The 26,562-nt window shown below is 40.9% G+C and overlaps 1 protein-coding gene across 19 annotated transcripts in view; it reads left to right on the top strand.

Annotated features, from left to right (window-relative positions):
* The window catches only part of PTPRD (protein tyrosine phosphatase receptor type D), a 3,982,777-nt gene that overhangs the window by 3,781,062 nt on the left and 175,153 nt on the right, over nucleotides 1-26,562 (top strand). For all 19 annotated transcript variants that reach the window (XM_069230134.1, XM_069230131.1, XM_069230149.1 and 16 more), the window contains 2 exons: nucleotides 10,493-10,653; nucleotides 22,216-22,328. In XM_069230134.1, the coding sequence (XP_069086235.1) occupies nucleotides 10,493-10,653; nucleotides 22,216-22,328 (274 nt within the window). The remainder of the gene's footprint in view (nucleotides 1-10,492; nucleotides 10,654-22,215; nucleotides 22,329-26,562) is intronic.

Here is a 26,562-nt window from a genome sequence, read left to right as displayed (position 1 = left end):
GTATTCCAAGGGATACATTACCAATTCAAAGTGTTGCCATTCGGAATAACAACTGCGCCAAGGGTTTTTACAAAATGCCTGGCAGTAGTAGCTGCACATATCAGAAGGCAGCAAATACATGTGTTCCCATACCTAGACGATTGGTTAATCAAAACCAATACGCTAAAACGGTGTTCACTACACACAAAATATGTCATAGAAACCCTACACAAACTAGGTTTCTCAATCAACTACGCAAAGTCACACCTGCAGCCGTGCCAAACACAGCAATACTTGGGAGCAACAATCAACACAGCAAAAGGGATTGCTACTCCAAGTCCACAAAGAGTACAAACATTTCACAATGTAATACAAACCTTGTATCCAAAACAAAAAGTACAAGTCAAAATAATACTGAAACTACTAGGCATGATGTCCTCATGCATAGCCATTGTCCCAAATGCAAGGTTACACATGCGGCCCTTACAACAGTGCCTAGCATCACAATGGTCACAAGCACAGGGTCAGCTTCTAGATCTGGTGTTGATAGACCGCCAAACATACATCTCGCTTCAATGGTGGAACAGTATAAATTTAAACCAAGGGCGGCCTTTCCAAGACCCAGTGCCACAATACGTGATAACAACAGATGCTTCCATGACAGGGTGGGGAGCACACCTCAATCAACACAGCATCCAAGGACAATGGAACATGCAGCAAAAACAGTTACACATAAATCACCTAGAACTGTTAGCGGTATTTCTAGCGCTGAAAGCATTTCAACCCATGATAACCCACAAATACATTCTTGTCAAAACAGACAACATGACAACAATGTACTACCTAAACAAACAAGGAGGAACACACTCAACACAATTGTGTCTCCTAACACAGAAAATATGGCATTGGGCGAGTCACAACCACATTCACCTAATAGCACAATTTATTCCAGGAATTCAGAATCAGTTAGCAGACAATCTCTCACGGGATCACCAACAGATCCACAAATGGGAGATTCACCCCCAAATACTGAACACTTACTTCCAAATTTGGGGGACACCACAAATAGATCTATTTGCAACGAAGGAAAACTCAAAATGCCAAAACTTCGCATCCAGGTACCCACAACATCAGTCTCAGGGCAATTCGCTATGGATGAACTGGTCAGGGATATTTGCTTACGTTTTTCCCCCTCTCCCACTCCTTCCATATCTAGTAAACAAGTTGAGTCAAAACAAACTCAAACTCATACTAATAGCACCAACATGGGCAAGGCAACCTTGGTACACCACACTACTAGACCTGTCAGTAGTACCTCATGTCAAACTACCAAACAGACCAGATCTGTTAACACAACACAAACAACAGATCAGGCATCCAAATCCAGCATCGCTGAATCTAGCAATTTGGCTCCTGAAATCCTAGAATTCGGACACTTACACCTCACACAAGAATGTATGGAGGTTCTAAAACAGGCTAGAAAGCCTACCACTAGACACTGCTATGCAAATAAATGGAAAAGATTTGTCTATTACTGCCATAATAATCAAATTCAACCCTTACACACATCTACAAAAGATATAGTAGGATACTTACTACATCTGCAAAAAGAAAAACTAGCTTTCTCTTCCATAAAAATACATCTTGCTGCAATTTCAGCTTACCTGCAAATTACGCACTCAACTTCATTATTTAGGATACCAGTCATAAAAGCGTTTATGGAAGGCCTAAAGAGAATAATACCACCAAGAACGCCACCAGTTCCTTCATGGAACCTCAACATTGTCTTAACACGACTCATGGGCCCACCTTTTGAGCCCATGCACTCTTGTGAAATGCAATACTTAACGTGGAAAGTTGCATTTTTAATTGCCATCACATCTCTAAGAAGAGTGAGTGAAATTAAAACGTTTACCATTCAAGAACCATTTTTCAAATACACAAAAATAAAGTTGTTCTACGAACAAATCCCAAATTTTTACCAAAAGTAATCTCACCGTTCCACTTGAATCAAACGGTAGAATTACCAGTGTTCTTCCCACAGCCAGATTCTGTAGCTGAAAGAGCACTACATACATTAGACATCAAAAGAGCACTAATGTACTACATTGACAGAACAAAACTAATTCGAAAGACAAAACAACTATTTATTGCCTTTCAAAAACCTCATACAGGAAATCCAATTTCAAAACAAGGCATTGCTAGATGGATAGTTATGTGCATTCAAACCTGCTATCTTAAAGCTAAAAGAGTACTGCCTATTACACCAAAGGCACACTCAACCAGAAAGAAAGGTGCTACCATGGCCTTTCTAGGAAATATTCCAATGAACGAAATATGTAAGGCAGCGACATGGTCTACGCCTCATACATTTACCAAGCACTACTGTGTAGATGTGCTAACTGCACAACAAGCAACAGTAGGTCAAGCTGTACTAAGAACATTATTCCAAACTACTTCAACTCCTACAGGCTGAACCACCGCTTTTGGGGAGATAACTGCTTACTAGTCTATGCACAGCATGTGTATCTGCAGCTACACATGCCATCGAACGGGAAATGTTCGTGGCATTAGTCGCTGCATATTCACATGTGCCCACCCGCCTCCCCGGGAGCCTGTAGCCGTTTAGAAGTAGATCTTAAACATTTGTACATTTGTAAATAGATTACTTGAAACTTTATTATGTACATACGCATTCACTCCATTGCATGGGCACTATTACTAGCATACACAAATCCTACCTCACCCTCTGCGGGGAAAACAATCTAAGATGGAGTCGACACCCATGCGCAATGGAGTCGAAATGGGAGGAGTCCCTCGGTCTCGTGACTCAAAAAGACTTCTTCGAAGAAAAACAACTTGTAACACTCCGAGCCCAACACCAGATGGCGGGATGTGCACATCATGTGAATCTGCAGCGACTAATGCCACAAACAGATGTACACTGGGTAAGTGACATTTTCCATATATATATATATATATATAAATATATATATATATATAAATATAGATATAGATATAGATATTTAAATTGGTGAATTTCTGTGCAGCTCACTGTCACTCCAAGTTGTGAGTCCCGGAGCTAAGAACTACAGCTGGCAAATGTGGAACTGGGAGCTTAATAACCACTGTTACAAAAAAGGTTTTTAGGATTTTCCTAAAATGCAACAGTGATGGCAGAGAACGGTTTTCAATAGGAACCGTATTCCAATTAATGGCTCCCAGATCCTGAAATGAGCAGCTCCGCATCTTCTTGTATGTGTATAAATCGTGACGGTTTACTTTTTGACCTCATCCGCCTACATCTGCAAATGTAGGTGAGGCCATTTGGTAGCTGATGTAAGAGGTTAGAGAGGAGAATACAAAAGTGGACATCCTATTGTTTCTTCTTCAGAGGTTCTTCTATATTTGATCAGCAAGTGACGTGCATTCGTACCACTGCTAAGGAAAAAAATGATGGAAACTAAAATCTTCATTGATCGTACATAGGAAACCTTTCTTAAAAATCCTGCTTAAATAGCAGATTTTCGTTGTTTTCGGAAACGTGTATATATAACACAAGTTGGCAATAGTTACAATGACGTCTTATGTAGAATACCTGTAGCTGGCAGTTTCTACGTTACTTACACGACGTGTTTAATGGAAATCTACCGCTATACTATAGCTGCTAATGATCACTCGTAGGTCTCAAAATTGTGTTGAAATTAAATTTAACATTGTACATCATGCTAACTTCTATGTATGACCCATAAACCACAAACGTTTCCTACAGTATGCACATTTTAATTCCATCTATTCTCTTATGTGTGCAAGTGCTATATTTGTTGTCAGGTCCCCGGAAGGTGACTTTCATCATTTATTTCGAGTGTTTTTCTCTGAGACTCGAAGGTAATCTGTCTCTGAACATTTTAATAAACGGCTTTCAGCAGTAAATGCAGGGTAGGACTCACCTTCTCTCACCACTTCTGTGCAAATCATAGGTCTTTCTTTGTGAGAGCGTTGAACCGTGAACTTCCCAGCAGTATGCTTCAGGATGCGGGGACGAAAGAAATGTGTATTTATGTGAGGACTCATACTGAAACCATTTTCACTCTGACACAATATTTTAAAAACTACATTTTTGAATGAGCACTTTTATGGATTGAGAATTGTGCACTAATCAAATCTTCATTAATGATAATATCTGAACATGGACTTTCTTTCCTGTTAGTCTCAGTTCATTAAAGTTATAGTAAAGTTTTGCATGTTGCTTTCAATTACAGCTGCAGGCTTATCATTAACGCCATGGGCCTTTTTTCCATTGTCCCCACCCATTCCATTCTAGACACGAATCAGGGGGCAATAGTTGTCAGTGAGTCCTTGAAACCCCAGAGATAGACGGCTTCCTTGGTCCATTGTTTACAAAGAGTAGTACATAAGCAAATAAAAAGAAAACTTTATTCAGAAACGCTGCTGAGTGATTTTTGTCAGAGATTCTTTCTGTGCTTTAAGTAGTGCAGAATGGAGAGAAATACTTAAAATAACCTTATTCGAGTCCCACCTATGGCAGCAAAATCACCAGTGCCTAATAAAAAGAGGAGAGGCAATAAGGTGAATGTGCAAACGTGTTTTAAAAAAAGACAATGCGAATTGGGAACAAAATAGCAGGCCTGATGGCCCACTGATGAAACGCTTGCCACTATCATCCTGTGATATTTATCTCACAAGTTCGAAATCTGACAAAGCTAATTAATCCTTCCACTCTTCTGATGTAGATTGATTATTGTTAAATTGATTAACAGTAACAACTGTAACTTGAATCACTTAGAGATTACAGAAGAGTGATAGTAAATTCTATATAAAAGCAATATATTATCACCAAAGCTATACAATAATGTAAGGCAGGGGTCTACCTTTCAAAATGTGAGGAGGTTGAAAGAAACTACTGGCCCAACTCTCTTCCAATAAGAAAGGCATTTGATAAAAAAAATCAGAGATCAATAATTTATGTTTTTCCACTGACATAATCAAATAGAAGCCTTTTAGCTGCATGCATCTCCATCAAGATATCAGGTCACAACAACAATGGCATTTACTTCTCACAGTCCAGTTCGGAAACCTTAAGGACAAGCTCAAAGATACAGGAGGATTCAGAGATTGTGGAACTAGATAACCTTTTCTCCTGGAAGTTATGAAATGCAAAAAGTTCAGCTATTCAAGACATTTCCTCCTTGCTTCTCACATCTTGAACTCCCTCGCTTCCGGGTCTGTTCATGGATGTCAATTATAAGTAGTTGCTGCTACCCCTTGTAATGCTCTTACTAACCGTGTTCTTAAGAGTTCTGAAGGAAGCATGAGTAACAGAAAGTAATCAGGGCTTCTATACCTCTATCTATCTTCTATGCTTGCTCCTCCTTTCCTCTTTTCCAGAGCTGGACAGGCCTTTTATTCCATTGGACATTTCCTCGATGAGCTGGAGCCCGGGGGCTGGTTTTGAAAGCCCAGAGCTGCTCCTGGTGCCACTGGCACTCTCCCCAGCACCCCTATGGTTAATTGTATCAGGCAAGGAGTGGGTGGGTTCAAAATAGATGGAAAAAGAGGGAGGGAGGGGTGAAGGAGAAAAATGTGTTGAAAGACAAGAGGGAGGAGAGAAGGATAGATATTAATGGGGCACAAAAATAGAGAGATTGCACGAGGAGATGAGGAGAGCAGGGGTGATTTGAGCATTCTTGCTAGAGCTGCTTATGGTTTCCCCTGATTTTAGCCCTTCCACATGTTCCTCAACTAAATGAGAAATGAGGCTCATCTCTGTAACCGCACCTTTAAAGAGCTCTCACATTCTTCTACCAGCCTGTTATGCAATATGATCCACTTGTCAGGCATGGGAAGCTGATTCGCCTTCTCTGCTCCTCTTGAGTGGTATGCTCTACTGTCAAGCATTAGCAAAGCAAATAGGCCTGTGCACAATGTGATAACACGTGTAAACTCAGGCATGCACAAATGCTATTTGCATAAGTTAATATATTTATGACAGACCTTTTGCCTTAGCCACACATAATGTTGCTCACACAAATTTTCTATCACACTTTTTTTACACACAACTCTGTCTAAAACATAATGCTCAAACATCAGCATACAATAACATGGTGGAAATGGATGTTGGAGGTAATAGCAGGAAAGATAGTGGTTGTAATGTGGGTCATGTTATTGGCAATAGTAGTTGTAGCCTTAATAGTGATGGTCTGGGTGTCAGGAAGCCCACAATCTACTCACTCCAAAATTTACCCCAATCAGAAAGCCCAAAATAAGACGGATTTTATACCTCAATTTTATGAGGCAATGCGTCTGTCATTTAAGGCACCTCCCAACACATAAAATTATTAAAAATATAATCATTTAGGTAAAACAACCCGCCCAATATCTGAGTTCTAGATCAGCAGACTGTTTAAAGGGTTTTATTAAAAATGTAAAGGTAAGATGATACGTAGTCAGTGGCATGATGGCTCTCAATAAATAGGGCATTATAGAAATATACAAATTCAAAAAATTTGTCTAAGGCCCTCATTGTGAGTCTATCAGTCCAAAACCTGGACTACCAGACCCATGGAGAGGAGATCGCTGCAGCGCTGCCAGTATCCCCTCCGGCCCTATTACAAGGTTTCCACTAGGCTAGCCAGCGGAAACCTCTGAAATCAGAGGTTTTTGATGGTCAGCCCAGTGGAAACTTTGCAGCAGCACTGGCCTCGGCTCCTCATGGAGCCAAAGCCAATATTGGTACACAGAAGGTCCTCTAGCACCTTCGGAATGCACATTGTCTGCCTTAGCAGACAGAGTGCATTCCGAGGGTGCTGGGCAGGGGTCCTCTGAACTGCCCATGACATGGTTGTGGGCAGTGCAGGGGCACCCAGCACTGGATTTCTGCCAGCCTTTTCATGGCAGGGTCCCCGCCATGGAAAAGACTGGTTGAAACTGCACTTGTGATTAGCGCGCCAGCGTTGAACTCAGCGCCATTATGGCTGAACATTATTCCGACCACCATCAGCCCATCAGGAACCATGCTCCTGCCGTGGATGGCGGTCCACTGGCAGTCTGACCACCATGATCGGAATTTGGTGGTTGGACCACCTGGAGGTGGTCTGAGCACCACAGTGAGGCTGGCAGTCTCAAGACCGCCAGCCTCGTAATGAGGCCTTAAGTCCCAAGTGGGCAGCAAAATCGAGAGAGGAGTGGACAGCATCCCTAGCAGAGCTGAAAAGTATCAGACTCATCACAAAATCAAAGGTTTTTATACATTATTTTCACATATGAAATTAAAAGAACTGAAAAATCATTGTGGCATGATTGAAAATGTTAAATTCGTAGCAAATCAGAGCACAGGCTTATAAAATGTGATAATACCTTAGCATCTAAGCACTAACCTAGTACTTGAATAATTATTTGCCCCCTCTATGCAGATATTATCTGGAAATGGTGGAACAAACTAGACACATGAACAGCAGAGTGTTATATGAATGAATATTGATCTAGCAGTAAGACCTTGAATTAATAGTTGCAATTTGTGCCTGAACTGGGGAAGTTCATAGAGAACAGAATAAACAATGACAATGAAAATGAACAAATAATATTCTGCTTGACTATGTGCTTCAGAAATGACAGTAAGATGTGCAGGGAGAAAGAACAGAAGTGATAAGGGTGACATCCATTTTGAACAAAACGGCTGCTAAGCCCAAATTGACGCCTAGTTGACAAGAGTCAGTAAAACATACTTCCACACATCATAGAAAATTTGCTTTAAAAGCAACAGTACACTATCAATGCGTGCAAGTGTAATTGAGGGTGAAATTACACTCTGCACATTATTTGTGGTGCACGAAAATATAAATGCACAAAATCTTCTACAACTGTAATAATAGTAGCGGGGTTGACAACGTGGTGATAGTGAGGGTGGTGGTGGTAATGATGTAGGTGGTAAAGATGATGGTGATGATGGAGGTTATAGTAATGGAGTTGATCATAATAAAATTGGTAGCAATAATAATCCCGGCGGTACTAATACTAGTGTTGCAAATGGTACTGTTGGTGGTGTTAAAGATGATGGAGGTGGTAACAGTGGTAGTGGCAAGGGTGGTAAGGATGGTGGTGACAATGGTGACAATGGTGACAATGTTGGTAGTAATTGCAGTGGTGCTAATGGTAATGAGCTGTGTGTGTATTGGCTGTATTGGTGGTAATGGTAGTTGTTTAGAATCTATGGGTGACACAGAGGACTGTGTGGCTGAAGGTGTTGCGTCACTGTATAGAGTTGAGGTACAACATAATTTATCATGCATTACCACATAATCTTTCCATAGGGATGACATGATACGGTTTTTGTAAAGTACAGAGCTATCTTATGAAGGCTTCCCAGCGCTAACTCACCAACAGAGCCAAAACAGCATAAGAACCTACCTAAAACAGATAAGCAATTGCCAGTAGCATGTGGTGAGAGTCAGCTTCATCTGCAGCCAACTACAGGTATTTTCTTAAGAATATGTATAAAAATATAGAACTCACGGATTGCAGGGGGAGACCTAAAAAGCCTCCAATTAATAAATAATTTTAAAAAGTGGTCAGAGTTAGACTATTCACAAGCTCGATGTTGGGATTTGCACATAACTTGACGAGCGCAATAAACGTTTCATAAATATTTTGACACAATGCAGTACATTAATGTTTAAAAAAAACAAAAAAACATTGCAGTCCCATCAGTATTAAAAAGAACGCAAAATAGAGAGCTTTTGAAAACGAACGCATAAAAACCGGAGCCTACCCCACTTACTGCATATTTTGCCGAACTAATCACCAAACAGACTATCTGTGTGTAATATTTTTGTTTGGTGATAAAATACAAATTGGTTCGTCAGTTGTCTCATTTGACAGAGTCCTTTAGGCACATTGCCAGCTTGGTGTTCTGGGTTTATGTTGTACTCCTCCAGCGGATCCTTCAGCTGTGTCTCTTGGATGGTAATTCATAGTAATTGACAACACGTGCATTGGACTCGTTAAAAAGTGTATTGTTTCAAGAATCTGAAAACAGATGTTTCTCTTACCTAGCTCACTCATTCCACCAGGTGTAGGTGGATGATTCGCTAGACGGAATAAAATAGTGATTTGGTGACATTGACCTCAGGACCCCTATTTGCAATGGGAGCTCCCAGATCCAGCTCCCAGATCCCCTCGCCTCCCAGTGTCACTCCCTTAATGAGCTGTGTATCCTACCGAAGCAGTGCGGCAGTGTCACAAAGAGCACAGCTGGAATGGATGTTCCTCGTAGATAGGCCTGCCTGAGCCTCCAGGTGTTTATGGAAGGAATAGGAGATATTTCTGAGGTAAGAATGTTATTTTACACCTCACACGCACTTCCTTTCTTGCTCTGCAGGAATGTAGGAAAGCTGAGGCCATCAAAAACACATGGAAATTCCGAGCATACCGAGTGATAAGCCCTAGAAGTCTATCACCGCTCATTAACAATCGTTTACCACTAATGAAATCCGCTCCTGCCCGAATAGGTGTAAACGAACCCTGACTCTGAGGCTTTATTTACAAAAATAAAAGTATATCACCAATGAACTCCCACTGCGCATTCTGTTTTAGTTACAAATAAAGGAAGTAAAAGACATCTTTACTAGAATGTAATTGCGGTAGAGAGTGCCTGCCAATAGCATGCATGTGTAGGCTAGACAGCTTTATTCAGTCCATCTAAAGGTGAATCAAAGCTCTGCACTCTGTAGAGTAGTGCCTAGAAGTTGAATACTGAACCTGCAGCAATGTATCCTTTGATGTTTTCCACACCACGTGTCAATCAACTCATCTGCGTCATTCAGCTTCGTTCTGGGCACTTGTTATATAGTGAACAAGAGTGTCACAGGTCCTTTGGTTACTGCAAGAACATATTAGACTGGTGACTCCTTTCCTGGCCTAAATGAATGGCCTCTGGCTGAGTAATTACAAACCTTTCCTATTCAGAGAACACCTTTAGAGATGGCTAGTTCTTGATTCAGGCCACCCCCCATTTTTAAGTCAAGGTTACTGTTTGCCTTTGGTTTTGGGCTACCATTTCAGATCCATTACAGGCAGATGTGCGGCACATGAGTATGTAAGGTCTATGTGCACATGTGGCTCCTATGTATTCCTGAAGAAAACTTCATTGCCTTGAGGAAATTCACTTTCATGAATCAGTTTTGACAATAACCCTATAGTCTCACATTCTTTCAAGAACTTTACATTGACACCCTATTTTAGTATAACCCATCCAAGATTACTATGCATAAGAAAGGCGTGCGTATAAATAAATTAATGTATGTATGTATGTAAATACACAGGTCTTGACTTACCTTGGATTAATGTCAACAAATGTTCTCCAAATGTACAGCATAGATCTTTTTAACTTGATTCCCAAATGCAGTCCTGTGGAAAGTTGATCTTTACTTTCAGAAAGTTTGATATTTATGTTACTCTGTGCATTAATAACAAGATATGTTTTATTTCACAATAGGTGATGTATGCAACTAGTCCGTACTCCGACCCTGTTGTTTCAATGGATCTGGATCCTCAGCCAATCACTGATGAGGAGGAAGGGCTGATCTGGGTAGTTGGGCCCGTCCTTGCAGTGGTGTTCATCATCTGTATCGTTATAGCTATACTCCTCTATAAAAGGTAAATAGCACATAAGCTTAAGGGGTGGGCTTGACAATGTCTGTGTAATACTTATTTAGATGATGGTGCCAGAATGCCATGGCCAGAATATCCTCTGACATAAATATTGTGTTCAAATATCTTTACAAAAATATTGCCTCACTATAGTTAATAATAATATATCTACACCCAATAGAATGATTTTTTGTAAAAGATATTTAGGATTTGAGAATTACCTCAGATGATAGATATTGTTAACTACAATATTCTAACATACAGCAAGATATTTTGACTGGGCATGTCTGCATGAGAAAAGTTTCAGCGTTATGTTTGCTATGAATAACATTCTGTTGTGGTCAATTGAATGACTGTAGCTTCCAAAGTTACACACCAATGTATATCTAATTTGCTTCCTGAAGTACGGTCCATGGTCATTCCTCCTTTTGTTTTGCTTCATAAATTTTCTATTGATCCATGTTGTGTCAGTCTGTCCATACTGTTCAGCCCGGTTGCGAAAATGTATGTTTTTCAAAAGTTTTTCGAATAATTGAGCTCAGAGTTTTGTATGAACAGGCACAATTGCAGTTTATAATGTGGATTTTTGTAACACTAGATAGCAGTAGTCTTTCTTCCTGATTAAAGACTAACTCATCCAAGCCATCATATCTCCTCTTCTGTATTTTCTTCAAAATGTCTGTGACCTAAACATCTGAAGATGAGTGCAGAGGCTTGAGGGCTCCTGGAAGAGCACATCTCTGTGCGGCAGCAGCAGAGAACAGGCCCGAGGCCCCTTCTTTCTTAATGCAATGTATTTATAAACATGGCCTGTAGGGTCACAGTCAGACGACATTCTGTTACTTGCAGATGTTAAACCTCCGAAAGACTTCTGTCAGTGCATTTAGTTCTGTCTAAGCGGATTTAACTGACGAGGAACCACAGGGCGCGTTTTTGCTCCCATTTATCAGGATGGCCTGATTGCAATCACAATTTGCTTGGGTATTTTAGGTTCGTTTATATGAACATATGCCTAATCTCTCCAGATATCCTAAAGCCAGCAAGCATGACCCGTTTTATTGATCAAAGTATAATACGTTATTAAATGTAATCCTAAAACGTCACTCACATTGTATGCGGTTATGAAAGACAGCTAACAAATATACCAGGAACATGATATCTTTCCAGTTTTGAGGCAGCAGTCTTAAAAATGTCTGACAAGCAGCTTACACAGAACTTGACTCCTTACTTTCTTAAGAAAATGAGTTATAGCATATTCTAGAAAATGTTGTACTCATTTATGTTCTGCACTCTGGCCAGTATCCAAACATTTCAGGATGCCATGGGCCAAGAATTGGGTTTAGGGTAAAGATTGTTAGATGAATTATGAAACGAAGTGGGTGTTTCCCCTTTCTTTTAATTATATTTCATGAATCAAAGACCCTGCTTCTGCTAGAAGCCGTGCATGAAGCTGGTTTACAGAGGCTTTTCCAATACTCCAAAAGTATTCATCACATATTTTTATTTCTATTCATCACTTTCTTGACTTATTGATATATTATCAGCATTTATTTGAGTTTATTGGAAAATCAGAGTGCATATCCTTTTAAACATTCATTTTACCATCAAGCAAAGTCCAGTACTTAACCTTCCTTTAAGCTTTTCTAGAAGAGTTCTGGAACAGTTTTCATTCTTTGTCAAGGGAAATGATGGGGTGTGGGTTTGGACAAGTCTTCTACGTGTGGTGTCTCATGACACGAAGACCGCACCCTTTTGCTTGTCATATGATTTTTATTTTAATATGTGACAATAAAAGGGTGATGTTCGCGAAGAGCTATCTGGGAATCAGTAAGTGGCCACCCTAGCCACGGGCTGTCACCAGAGGTCCTCTGCGTGGATATCGATGTTAGCATCTGTGAACCCGACAGCACGCTTTATAAAAGAAAACACCATGGTTTCGTCTGTGCACATAACATCTTCTGTGCTCCCTGGGATAACTGAGTGTGGCATTTCCTTCATAGGATATGGTCTAAAGAGACTGCAAGATTAATATAAAACGTTTTCTTCATTGCCTTGGACTTCCATTTTACCTGAACCTTGTGCTCTCCATTTGGCTCATGATTAGGAACCATTACGTGTTGGTGCCAGCTTTTCTTCCCTAATTTGTGTAATTTATACAGCGTGTCCTCCCTGTAATACTCACTGCCCTGAATCTCTTGTTGTCATGGTTACTCTCCTTGCCACAGGACACTAATATGTTACTTTTTTCTGTTTCCTTTATTTTTGCTGCATTAAAATGGAGCAGTAAACCTGACAGGTGAGAAGCGAAGACACATTGCCTGCCATTTGTTAGAGGGAAAATATAGAGAGCTTATGATGGTTTGGATTTAAAACATAATATCCACCAGCCTCTAAATGCACATGGGCAGGCACATATAAAAGATTAGGACAGAGTCACGCTCCCAGACATTTTATAGTTGCAATCGCAGCAGAAAGAAGGGAGTTGAATTGAAAGCACTTACAGCAATGCTTCATGCTTCAGCTCTGGAGAAAGGAAAATAATTCCTCTTGTTTTGCTTTGTTCTCCACGGCCTTTTAAGAGATGGTACACATCCATTTACAAGGATGTGTTTTTTTAGAGTCTGCAGCAGCTTTGTAATAGGCTGCCAGATTACTTCCTTGCTAGATAGTGTATGGCTCTACGGAACGCTACCGAGGCCATTTCCTCATCCGGGCTATCAGTTTCTTAAGAGCCTACAGTTAGCTGGTAGCTCGTGTGTGACCATAAAAGTCCCATCATAGCCTTTAAAATTGATTTTAATATCAGCCTGACACCCAGAAAGATTAGAATAGGTGGTCTTTCTCTTGTGTCAAGACTTAGGTTATGTTAGTGTAAAGCTGGCAAGATGATGCTTCATAGTCAAACACTGGACTCATTGGTTTCAAAGCACTTGTGAGCAACAGGTACAAAGATGCCACCCGAGCAAAATATTGAAGTTCGAATATTAGCTATTCCATTATTGTGAAGGTAACTACCTATAGATAAGTATAGATTTACTATTCATAACTCCACTTCTAATCAGCTTGAAGATATCTATCTATCTATCTATCTATCTATCTATCTATCTATCTATCTATCTATCTATCTATCTATCTATCTATCTGTCTGTCTGTCTGTCTGTCTGTCTGTCTGTCTATCTATCTATCTATCTATCTATCTATCTATCTATCTATCTATCTATCTATCTATCTTCAAGCTGTATATTGGCAATAAAGGATAGTAAATCAGTACTTACTTAAATATTCCTACCTTCACAATATTGTGGTAGTCGAAAGTCTGGTCGATATTTAAAAGTCAGTGGGGTCTATTTAAAATAAAGTGGCACAGCGCCAAAATTGGCAGCACCGTGCTGTGTCACTTTAAACAAGCAGGGGTGCACCGTATTAACAAGAATATGGTGCACTTCCTGTGTTTCTCCTTGGGCGAGCACTAAATATGCTGTTGAGCGCTAACGCAGCCACTCTTACGCCATAGTGCAAGGATGGCTGCATTACGGGGAGATGTTTTTTGTGCAGGTAGGGACACCTTCCTGCACAAAAACAACCTTTAATGGTGATTTGTTCTTTCTATGTGTGCTGCAAAATGCAGCACACATAGAAAGAGCAAAAAACGAGGAGAAATTAAAGCATTTCTCCTCATTGCATCATGCTAAGACCACCCCAGGGGTGGCGTTAGTTTTTGGCGCTGCCTCAGATTGACGAAATCTAGTAAATCTGGGGCAGCATCAAAATGCAATGGATGTTGCTGTGAGACGCCACAACAACACCCATTGCACACCCCTTCCAAGAAAAGTGCTGCTTGTTAAGGGGCAGTATTTACAAGGTGGCGTTAAGCCACAAAAAGTTACTTAATGCCACCTTGTAAATACGGCGCTGGGCACATCGCCACCAGAGCGTTACAAACAGTGATGCTCCGATGGTGCTACGGGCTTGTAAATATGCCCCAGTATTCCAGTAGAATAGTGTGCTAAAGTGGGATTAGTCATAAATCTGCCTGTGACTCTACTCCTCAAACCATAAACAAACGTAGATTATTTCCCAACTAAAATGCAAATATTCTTCCTTACCCAAATTCAGGCAGGGCCTTCAATGCCCTCGCTTCCTGCCCAAATTTAGATAGGGCCTTCAACGGCATCGCTTCCTATTTTAGTGTGGATACAGCCTCATAGTAACGATACTTATTTAGTTGACACACCAAGCAGCAAAACTCAGAGCAGGGAGAATAAAATGGCAACACTGGATTCTGTGTTCCTTGTGCATGTAAGTCTGCAAAATAAATGTTACGTGCTTCTTCAATGCTGTACAAAATGTAATGTCACAAAGTAGTACAAATGACCCTCTACTCTGTACCCCTGTACATGTTCTAATATTCTACTGACTGTCTTTGTGGATGATTACTGCGCTACATCTTGTCATAGCTGTAAGCTAGTTATGTTATATATGTACTGTGTGTCCTACATCCATTATATGACAAAATGTTTAACTCATGCAATCAAAATCTACTCAGTTTTATGTAGGCTTAGTGCAAGCTTCTGTTTCAATATAGACTTGTGAGCTCCACAGGCGTAGGTTCACATGAGTGTAGAAAGTGTCTGCGGTTTCATTGATAGAAACAAGTTCTTGTGCAATCTGGCCATTTGTTGTGGAAACACCATGGCATAAGAAACATTTCCCATGATGCATCGTTTAAGCATTAGGAGCTATGTCTGTCATAATAGTGCAATTGTGGGGTCCAGCCACTTGTGCTTTTGGATATTTATAAAATCTTCAAAGCAGGGACAGTCCTAATCCTGTGGGCTGCTGTCTTACAACAAATTAAAGTTTTGTTCGTACTAATCATAACTGTGAAAATGCCCTATTTTAATCTCGGAAAAGGCACGGCCTCTATCCTGTGATTGTGCTGCCACTATTCCACCCAAGTCTGTAGCGGGATTAACCCTCATGGGAATGCCTGGGCCATGGGAGACATGAGCATGCTAGTACGAATACCACAATACTGAGATCAAAGCATTTTAGGGCTACTTGACTGAAAACAGCGCTAGCAGACAACATTTCTGGGCAACATGCAGACATGTAGATCTGGGGAAAACAAGGGATTCTTCTCACTGTGCAATGAAATCATAAGAACATTGCCTAGAGACTAACCTGTTTGGGTACCTTGGAAATCCTTAGGACAGCTTTCCCTAGCTTTCACCAGTACTACATAGCACAGAAGAAATCTCAGAAGCTACCTCCCTTCTTCAATGTACGCTGGGAGTCTTCTGTTACACAGGAGAGTTTATGCACTCCAAGGAAGGTACTCAGGCCCATATTTACAAGTGGCCTGCACCGCCGTTGCATCACTTTTTATGACTCACAAGCAGCGCAGGCTGCTCACCCATATCTACAAGGCCACGCAAAGTCACTTTGCATATCTTTTCATGGCCTTGTAGCTATGGAGTAAGGCAATGCAGTGCAAGCCACTGCAGTGCCTTACTTTGGGTCAGGGAGGCATTTCCACGGGTGTTACATTGGAGTTGACAAGCAACATCCATGAGTTTTGACACATTCCCAGATTTACAAGGTTTTGTAAACCTGTGACTGCATCAGAAGCTTACGCCACCACAGGGGTGGCGTAAGAGTGATGCAACAGGGAGAAATCGCCTCCATTGATTGTTTTTGCGCAGAAAGGCATCCCTTCCTACACAAAAACAATCATCCCCACAACACAGGCACCCTTGCAACAGAGTGCAAGGGTGCCTGTGTTAATGCATAGCAGCAATTTGTGTGCCAGAGCAGGGGAAGAGGACAGAAATTCACCATATCTTGTAGATATGGCGCATTTCTGCCCTTTCCCGGTGGCTCTGTGCACTACGCCATACTTACATGGCAGTGTTATGCCATTTTATGTGGCTTAACGCCACCTTGTAAATACAACCTCTTAACAGACAGCACTTTGCGTGGAAGGGGCATGCAATGGGGGTTGCTGTGGGCAGTCCACAGCAGCACCCATTGCATTTTTATGCTGCCCCAGATTTACAAGATTTCATAACTCTGAGTCAGTACCAAAAACTAATGCCACCCTATGGGTGGCGTTAGCATGGGGCAAAGAGGAGAAATGCTTTAATTTCTGCTCATTTTTTACCATTTGTATATGTGCTGCGTTCTGCAGCACACAAAGAAAGAGCAAGCCACCATTGAAGGTGTCCCTTCCTGCACAAAAACAATCAGCCACGCAAAGCAGCCATCCTTGCACCCTGGCACCAGGGTGACTGCATTAGCACTCAGCCGAAAATTTAGCACCGGTGCAGGGGGAAACATATGAGTGTGCCGGATTCTTGTTAATACAGCACATACCTCAGTTTCTAAAGTGATGCGGCACTGCCAATTTTGGCGCCGTGCTGTGCCACTTTATTGTAAATATGCCCCGCAGTGCATTACTGGTACAATCAATTGTGGAGTAAACATGAGCACATGCCCCCCTTTTCAAGGTTTAGGAAGCACTGCGCAATTCTGAGTTGGCTTGCTGCTCATGTGGTGCAGAATAGGTGAATTCCTGGGGCCAGTAATGAAAGGTTGATGGCCAATGTCAACCTACAATATATGTGCCAGACCAGCACCCCCCACAATCCTGTCTTGCTTTATATTCACAGAGGAATCTGGTGGTTGCTATTATAACCCTATTCCAAAAATGGAGGGCTACTAGAAATGATAGAGGCAGGGATTCATCATTCTGATTGGCAGAATTCCCACCTCCACCTGCCTTGTGTTTAGCAGACCTGGGATAAGTAGCACAGACTTGGTGGAGAGCGGCCAGTGCCTGCTTCCAGCAAAAAAAGTCAAGACTAAAACCTATATTATACCTAAAATGTACAAACAGAAGTGTAAAACATCTGAAATTGTTGGGTTGCAAATGATAAATGTAGATGGGATGGGATTGCATTGCACGAGGTAATAATTCCAGTGTTGTGTGGCTGGGTCAGTAAACACACAAAAGTCCTCATGGGTTTGGTTCTTTCTTGTACAGTATTTGCACTATGGAGCCATTTGTCGCCGAGTTTCCATGCCCCCATTTTGTATTTAGCAAACTTAAGAAGATTTGTGCAGAATGTGTAAGCTAAGCTTTGCACTTGTGCTTTGACATTTTTGCATAGTGACTCTATGTGTGAATAAGAAAGCTGGCCTCTACATGTTGTACGTAGACAAATGTTATAATGCTGCTCATCTATTTTATGCATCCCACCCGTTTCCCTTGTCTCCCTAAGTTCCCCACTCCCCACTATCCTTCATCTAGTCCAGATTCCGTCCCTCAGGCATCCCTCCTTGCCTGCCTTCCTCCCTCCCTTACTTCCTTCCTTCCTTCCTTCCTTCCTTATGTCTTCTCTTCCTCCCTCCCTTCCTTGCTTTCTTTCTTGCTTCTTATCTTCCTTTTATTTTCCTTCCTTCCCTGATTTCTTTCTTACGTCTTTCCTTCTATAACTTGCTTCTTTTATTTCTTAACTTTCTTCCCCTTCCTTCAGTTTTTCCTTGCTGAAGTCCTTCCTTCATTCTGTCTTCCTTTGCCCTTTTCCCCTTCCTTCCCCATGCTTCTTTCGCCTTCCCTCTGATCCTCCTTTCTTTGCCATTTCATCATTCCCCCTTCTTTATTTCACACCTTTGCCCTCTATCCTGTTCTCTGCCACTCCTTTCATCTTCACTTATTTGCTTCACTCATTTGCTTCCTTCTATCTTTTGTCCATCGTTTGTCCTTCTTCCTCCCTCACTCTCTTTGCCCTTCTTTCCAGCTCTCTTTTCAATCTGTTTTCATCTTCACCCAATTTATTTCCCATTACATCGCTCGTGACTCTCTCTAACCTTCCTCCCCTCAATGCCTCAATCTTTCTGTCCCTCCACATTCCATCCTTTCATGCTTCCGTCTCTTCGCCCTGCTCTTTTTCTTGCTTCCTATATTCAGTCCTTCCTTCCTGTTACTTCTTCCTATTGTTGTTTTTGCTAGTTTCATTAATTCCTTGGCCTTTTCTTGCCCCTTTATCTCGTTGCTTTTTTTCTTTTATATTCCATTCTCTATTCCTTCTGTCCCTCCTTCCTGCTCCATTTCTTCCTCATGTCTTCCCTTGTTCTCCCTTCCTATGTTCCTTCCTTACTTCTTTCATTTTGTATCCCCACCTCTATTGATTTATTTCTTCCTTTGTTCCTACTATTGCTCCTACCCTATTCTTCTACTTGTTCCTCATATCCTTCTATTTTGCATCCTTCTTTTTTTCCCCTCTTCCGTCTTGTCCCTTTTCCTTCACATATTTCTTCTTTTATTTCACCTGTTCTTTCTTGCTTCCTTCTTACTCTCCTTCATAGGGCCAACATTACTATAAAATTATTTAAATGAATATCTCTATGTGCCAACATGTGTGCAAATTCCTACAATAAGCTCTAAAAATCTTCATTTTCAGGAGACAGATAATGCTCCATTAGAAAAATGCTAGCAAATTACTTGCTAAAATATCTCAAACTGATCCTGTTGCTTTCATCCTTTGTTCTTCCTCTCACTAGTGGGAATCTCTGTTTGTCATTCTTTTAATAGTTTGCAGTTGGAAGGGGCATCTCTATACTATCCCCTCCACCTAAACATCGAATATCACTTCGTGATCATGTGCTTCTATAAACCCATTAACAATTATTCATCAAACAAATGTTCCTTGCTGCACAACTGCATTTAACTAATCAAACCAAAGAACAGGAGGCCTTTGCATCAAAGAGGTAAGTCTTCAGAAGGTTACGAAAAATTAGTTCAGTAGCACAAAGCCAGGAGTCAAAGCCAATGAGTTCCAGAATGTTGGCTGTCAAGAAGGTGAGGGAGCAACCACCTTTTCTGGCCGTGCTGACACTGGGAACACATAAAAGTTTTTGTCCATTGGAGCGCAGTAATCACCCCTGTTGGTAGGGATGCAGTCTTCTTCATAGATATAAAGGGCCTTTTTGCTCACAGGCTCTGAAAGTGCATATAAGAGGTTTTAATTTGACATGGTTAGCCATGAGCGGGCAATGTAGACTGCGTAGGGAGGCAGCAATAGATGAGCAAGCCTAGATCTTCAGGATCCACCGAGCTGCAACATTCTTAATGATCTGCAAGCGGTATAGCAGATACGATTGTACACCTAAATAAAGGCTATCAAGGCATGAATGAAGGTTTTCCGGTTTTTCTCCGGAATCAAATGGAGCATCTTTGTGATAGATTTCAGCTTGAGAAAATAAACAGTTTGACACAGCTCTAACCCTAGGTCAGAAAGACAGATTGTAGTCAAATATGATGCCTAGATTTCTTACCACAGATGATAGACTGGAGGTGCTTAGCTCTGGGTTGCACCAGTTGTAGGCATCTGGGTGACTGCTTTCATTTTAAGACAACTAGCATTCAACCATTCACCAACGGCCCTCGAGCATCCCTTAAAAGTGGTCAATGCTTCAATATCCTTCTCCTGGAATGAAAGCATCAACTGTGTGTCATCAACATATGAGATCACCCTTACACCCAAAAACTCCATCAGTTTAGCCCAGGGAGGCCATATAGATATTAAAAAGAGTTGGCCTCAGGGCAGAACCCTGTGGCACCTTGCACTCAAGTGCTTTGGCGAAGGACGTTAAGGGAGGGAGAAAGGCCATTTGATATCTGCCCTCTAGCTAGGACTTGAGCCAGGTCCAGACCAAGCCTTAGACATCCAAATTCCATAACCTTTCCAGGACAATGGAGTGGGAGACCTTATCGAAGGCCGCTGACAAATCAAGAAGGATAGCCATGGCAACCGCCCCATGATCGAGATTGTCCTTAATGAATTCAACAACCTCCAGAAGGGCGGATTCCATGCTGTATCCTGCACGAAAGCAAGACTGAGTGTCATGAAACAAGTTGTTATGTTCCAGAAAACGGGAAAGTTGTTGCTTGACCAACTGCTGGATCTGCACAAAATTTGAGATGCCACCTGTTGTAATTTTCATGACAAATCATTAAACAACGCTACAGTTATTACAAAATGAACACTTTGTAACCCATCCTTTGTCCCCCGTTGATCGGTCTTGACATATGAATTGGATTTAGTGCAGATCTGTCAAATGTGCTACATTTTTTGTAGCTGTAATGTCTGAGTCTCGGGTGCAGTCCATTGAAGTTGTCTGTTGCCTAGACCTGTTGCTTCCAATATATTACATGCACTTACAGTGGTAGTCTGGTCAACCCCTTGCTAATGATTGATGGCTTTGCTGTATCTCTTTTCTCTGCTCCTGATAATTAAATCAAGGAAATGAGGTAGACATCAAAGATATCATCCATGTGATTTTACTTTCCTCGCTCTTTTTTCTTTGTCCCTCCCAGAAGCATTTATGTCTCACAGTGTTCTGATTGGATGAGGTATCCTTCCTCTGCTGACATCATCCCTTGCTTTGCAGTACGGTTCACAGACTATTTACTCTTCCCCCTCTCTCCCTACTCCCTCTATTTTTCATACCCCCAACCATCCTTTCAACCACCCACCATTAGTCCCTTTCTCCTAGGCTCTTTTTTAAAAACGTTTTTGCTGCTCACAATTCTGTTGGGCATCCATCCTTATAACACGTGCACACGCATGTGCAACAGGCAAAGACAGATGGGTTTGTTTTATTTGAACAAATCTCATTAAAATGTGGCAGCCAAAGACATGCACATCCATGGCAGTCACCTTTGTTTGGGATTTGTAGAAATAAAACAATGCATTCAAAGATGTCACCTGTGGATGTATGTACGGTCTGTGAAGGCCATCTTTTCATGTCTCTTGTACTACAAACTAAATGCTGTTCCAAGGTGTCCAACGTGGATGTGTGTGCCACAGTACAGCATAGTGGCATACAATGTAGCCAGAAATATTAAGATTGAAAACCTCCTTCATAAATTACCTCTTTCACAGCATTTCCTATGTTGCTGTGTTAACTTTCAGCCATAATATGAAAAACACCACGATTGTACACTCTGCAGAACTTTCAGTTATGCTATATATATTACATATAATTTATTACTCATATTATTGAAAATGCATATATTAGCTATTGCTGGTACCAATATAGACAGATTATTATTATTATTATTATTATTATTATTATTATTATTATTATTATTATTATTATTATTATTAAAGTATTACCAGCCTTACTTTTGTTACATGTGTATCCTATTTCATTGCCTCCATTACTGGATGTTCTAATGCAAATCTCTTTTTTGATAACCTGCTCCCTCCCATCCTAGATTAAAAAGAATACAAGAAGACTTTGAAAATGCGTTCCATTAAACAGAACACAGCTACACATTTATTTACATCAAAATATATATCAATTAACCTGCCATTAGACAGCACATCTAAGTGTAGAACAATGCCTTATTTAATTGCACGAGATTATGGTAGCGCTGATGAGTGTAACATCTTGTCATCCAGTCCAATGTGGCACATTTTACATAATTAGCATTCTGAGTGTACGTTCTATGTATGCATAGCTGCCTGAGTCGAAAACCTCTTGACTTGTTTCATGCAGGAAGAGAGCGGAGTCTGACTCGAGAAAGAGCAGCATACCCAACAGCAAGGAGATTCCATCTCACCACCCCACTGACCCAGTGGAACTTCGACGCCTTAACTTTCAGACTCCGGGTAAGCAGTCCGGCTTATGGTCAAACCTTTTCTCTGCTCTTGTGGTCTTTGTTGTTACTCCTTCAAAACAAAAGAAAGTTTGAACTATTTGATTCTGTTGAAAAAAGAATTGCTGTTAATTTTCAGAAATGCCTATATCCTTCAATTCTAAGGCTGGATTAAGGAAAAACTGTAATGTTTCACCGTTTGTTCAATATAAAATATATGTAAGGCTGGTCATGTTTGGAAATAGCATGTAATTGGAACATGTGATATAATCCATATGGACCATGCCCAAGCATCTGGTTGTTTTGGAAAGTAATATGTGCATAAAAGTTTTCTTTAAAGAATGGGGCACATATACTGCCCTTACGAAAAACTTGTAAAGTAGCTCTTTTTAATAGTTTCGTTGAAATAGAACACGTAGGGCATCATTACAAGTTTGGCGGAGGGGATTACTCCGTCCCAAATGTGACGGATATCCCGCCTGCCATATTACAAGTTCGATTATAGCCTATGAAACTTGTAAAACACCGGACGGGATATCTGTCATGTTTTGCACGGAGTATTCCACTCCACCAATTCGTAATCAGGCCCATAGTCTTCTACAAGAAAACCATATTGGAACTGTACAGCAGTGACATTTTGCACTACAATTGAAGGGCTATGGTGTCAGTCAGTATGATCTCAGGACTTCAATGAGAGCTGAATAATCGGAGGGCGTGTTAAAACCATAGGATGATCCCAGGTGAAAATGTCCCTACCATGGACACATCTTCATGGAAGAAATTGCGCCAGAGGCAGTTCCCCAGACTCAGCACTTCATCTCGAAATCAATGGATTTTAAATTACCACACAGATGTAAACGAGGTCACAAACACCCTTAAATCCCACGGAGACCATAGACATGTATTGTTAAATAGGGCTCGAGGACAGGCTGCCTTCACTTAGAATCAGTAAAACAGACAGAGTACAACACATTTTTAATATCAGCAAATTGTTTAGATTTTTTTACAAATAAAACAAAGATTTACATAAGATAAGGCAAATAAATCATGTGCATCCACATGCAACACAGTAATGAATACACGTTTTTTCTAGGTATTATAAGTTCAAATATATACTGTGCCGGTGTACACTAGAGTAAATACATGCTATAGCAAGATAAAATATACATTATTTTCTGTATTTCGTAATCTCATTCTTGCTTAAGATGCAATATTGTCAACAACAGCCATGTAATAAAGAAATGAGACGGACTCGTATGTCCACATCTCCCAGTGACTTGCACTATCCAGTTTTTTGATACAGTACTGTGATTGAAATAGTGACTCAAAAAAATATAGCATTCACTAATTTGCCTAACTCTACACAATCAATTAAGTATATCTTTCCGATTCTTGACTATGCATTTACTTATTTTGATGATGAAGTGGTAGACAATTTATTGGATACAGTATTTTTGTAGGTTGATACTTCGACCACAAAAACCAATGGCCAGATGTACAAAGATTGTTAGCAGTTACAAATGGTACGATTTGCAGAATCGGGCTGCTTGCGAGCGCTACAAAATGTAGGGGGGCAAATTCCAGTGAAAAATTGTGATTCGGTAACTTGCTACCAAATCGCTATTTAGAAGGAGAGTGTTTAGGGCGTCCCTTCCTAATACTGATGTGCAGTGGTATTTTTGAATGTTTGCAACCAAAATGAGGCTGCAAAATGTTTGCAGGTTACCACCAATTTCAAATTGGTGGTAACCCATTCACAAATGGGAAGAGGTCCCTGTAAAAGCATTTTTTAAGAGCAGGCAGTGTCCCCACGGACATTGCCTGCACTTTAAATAATTAAAAGAACATTTTTCCTTTTCTATTTTAAACACATCTCATTTTCCTTTAGGGAAAACTGTCTGCTATTGGAAAAAAAAGATTGCTTTATTGAAAAGCAATCGCAGACATGGTGGTCTGCTGACTGCAGCAGGTCACCATCCCTGTGATTTTTGTGATTCCCAGTGGGTCGCAACGCAAGACTTACTTTATGAATATTAATGAGGGAGGTCTATTTGTGATCCACTGGGAATCGCAAAAGGAACTCAATAGAGTTTCATTCACTTGAAATTGTGATTTCCTAATTGTGATTCATATGGAATCATTATTAGGAACTCGCCATTTCTAACCATAAACAGTAATGGAAATGTTCTTTAACTAAATAAGAGCATATTTCATGTTATATACCTGCATTAGAGGTTTTTTTTTTTTTTAACTTACACTTAAGTCTTGCTGCAATAGAGAAAAAAACATTTAAAATTTGTCAGAGACTAGGAAACTGGAAGCAGAAGATCTCATCAGAAGGTCCTAAACGTGCTGTCAGAAAAGATAGCTACTGCTGCTAGAGAGGAGAGCCATAAGTACAGCTTAGTGATGTTAAAAGGGTCATCTGCCCTGGTGGGCGTCTCTGGGCACTAAAGGGTCAGCCGCAGATGTGTGTCTCCTGAACCTCTACCAGCTCCAAGAGATGAACCGCATTAGCAAGAAAAGTGGTGATCTGCATTCATTAAAGTGCCAGTTGTCACCCAACTAAGACCAGAGCTTACTCTCGTTAAACGATTTTTGTGGGTTATTTTTCCGTTTTCGCTTAAGAAAGGTCTGGCGTTCCCTGCCTGTTTGAAAAGTCTGACTCTCCGCGGTACCACACTAATAAGACTGTCAGGGCATAGATTTCCAATATTGTAACAATCACATCCAGGAGGAAACGCGTAGCCTGTCAGTCAAGAAGAAAAGTGCAGCGGGCAATTGTCCACCTAAAGGTTAGCAGTAGAGATGGAAAGGTGGTGACACAAGTGAGGGAAGACAGGGCTTCTGAACTGGTACATTTTACTGGCATCTCTAGACCTTTCAGAGAAGTGCAGATTCTGTTGCAGGATAATCATATTATTTGCCGCATGTTCTACGTCCCCAAGTGTCCGTCATGCAGTCGCAGCATTGAGCTGTGCCCAGTGGTTAAATCGTTTTTTCAGGACATTTATTTGAACTAAGTGCTATTAGTAGCCCAGCACGCTGATGCAATGTCCTTACACTAGTCAATTTTCAGGAAGAGAAATCGTTGTTAATGTGTTGCGAATCAGTCGTACCCAACCCCACATTCCAACTCAGATTTAAAAGTGTTCATGTATGAGGGATTTGCAAGCTTGGCACTGTCCATATACACTACAGATTACCTACATGAATGTTAATGGGAGAGGGCCGCAACAAATCGAGTCCCAAGTAACAGTCCACACATTGAGGTCTAGGCTTACATGCCGGCGAATGTAAGTGCTTCCGAGCTACACAACTTTGTGTCATGTGTCCCTTGTCTGTGCGTGTGCGCGCGCGCTAGCAAATGCATCCTTTACAGTGTGATTATCGAGTCTCCTGCTGCTGCTACTAATGTATGTTTTCCGCCTTCAAATGGCTTTTGCTTTTTGCAGCTTTGAGCAGTCATTCACTTCCCTACGCCTGTCTGGTTGGCTCTGTGTCCTCCTTGTCTAGCCAAACCACTCACTCCTTGTATGATAATAGTTCGCTCCCACGATTCGCTCAAAAAGGTCTAAACATCTTTGTCTCTCTTCTTTTCCTTGTTCACGCTTTGCAATAGATGTATATGCCCGCCTTAATGAGTGACCACTGAGCAGTTTGTGATGATCCACTCTCACACTTTGGAGCACTTAATCTGGAACACACCACTTTATTTGTGAGGGTTGTCCAACTATCTTGCTCACGTTTCAAATGTAAACGTGGCTCAAGATTTCATGTGTACCAAACACCGTTGCTCCCCAAAAGTTATTTGGCAAATGTTTAACTTTGACTGGCAGTATATACTGATTACTTAAAAGAAATTGTGGAAGTAATTTTGTGAATATGTGAACCATAACCCCGTTGCGTTTTGAAATAAAAAATAGACATTCAAGAATGTAAACGTCCACCTTCTGTGTATATGTAAAAGGGTAAACCAGGTGGAGTCTGAAATAATATTGAAAAAAAAAAACACAGACAGGAGTGCTAGTCCCACAGGCTGATCATTATGTGCCTTGGCCCTATCACAGTACTGCATTTCGAGCCATAGGAACCACTCCACACAACAGTGGTCGTGATAAGCTATTTGAGAACAAGCATAAATTAGTGCTCGATGACTAGGTCATGCTGGTAAAATTGCTGGTGACCAAAGAAGATTGGTGTGCCGTGGTTTCCAGCTTGAGCCCCCTCATTCTTCATTATTTTCT

This window comes from Pleurodeles waltl, chromosome 1_1 (assembly GCF_031143425.1).
Source record: "Pleurodeles waltl isolate 20211129_DDA chromosome 1_1, aPleWal1.hap1.20221129, whole genome shotgun sequence".
In the NCBI taxonomy this organism is placed as follows: Eukaryota; Metazoa; Chordata; class Amphibia; order Caudata; family Salamandridae; genus Pleurodeles; species Pleurodeles waltl.
Note: the sequence above shows the minus strand (reverse complement) of the source record. Positions and strands in the feature narration are given on the sequence as shown.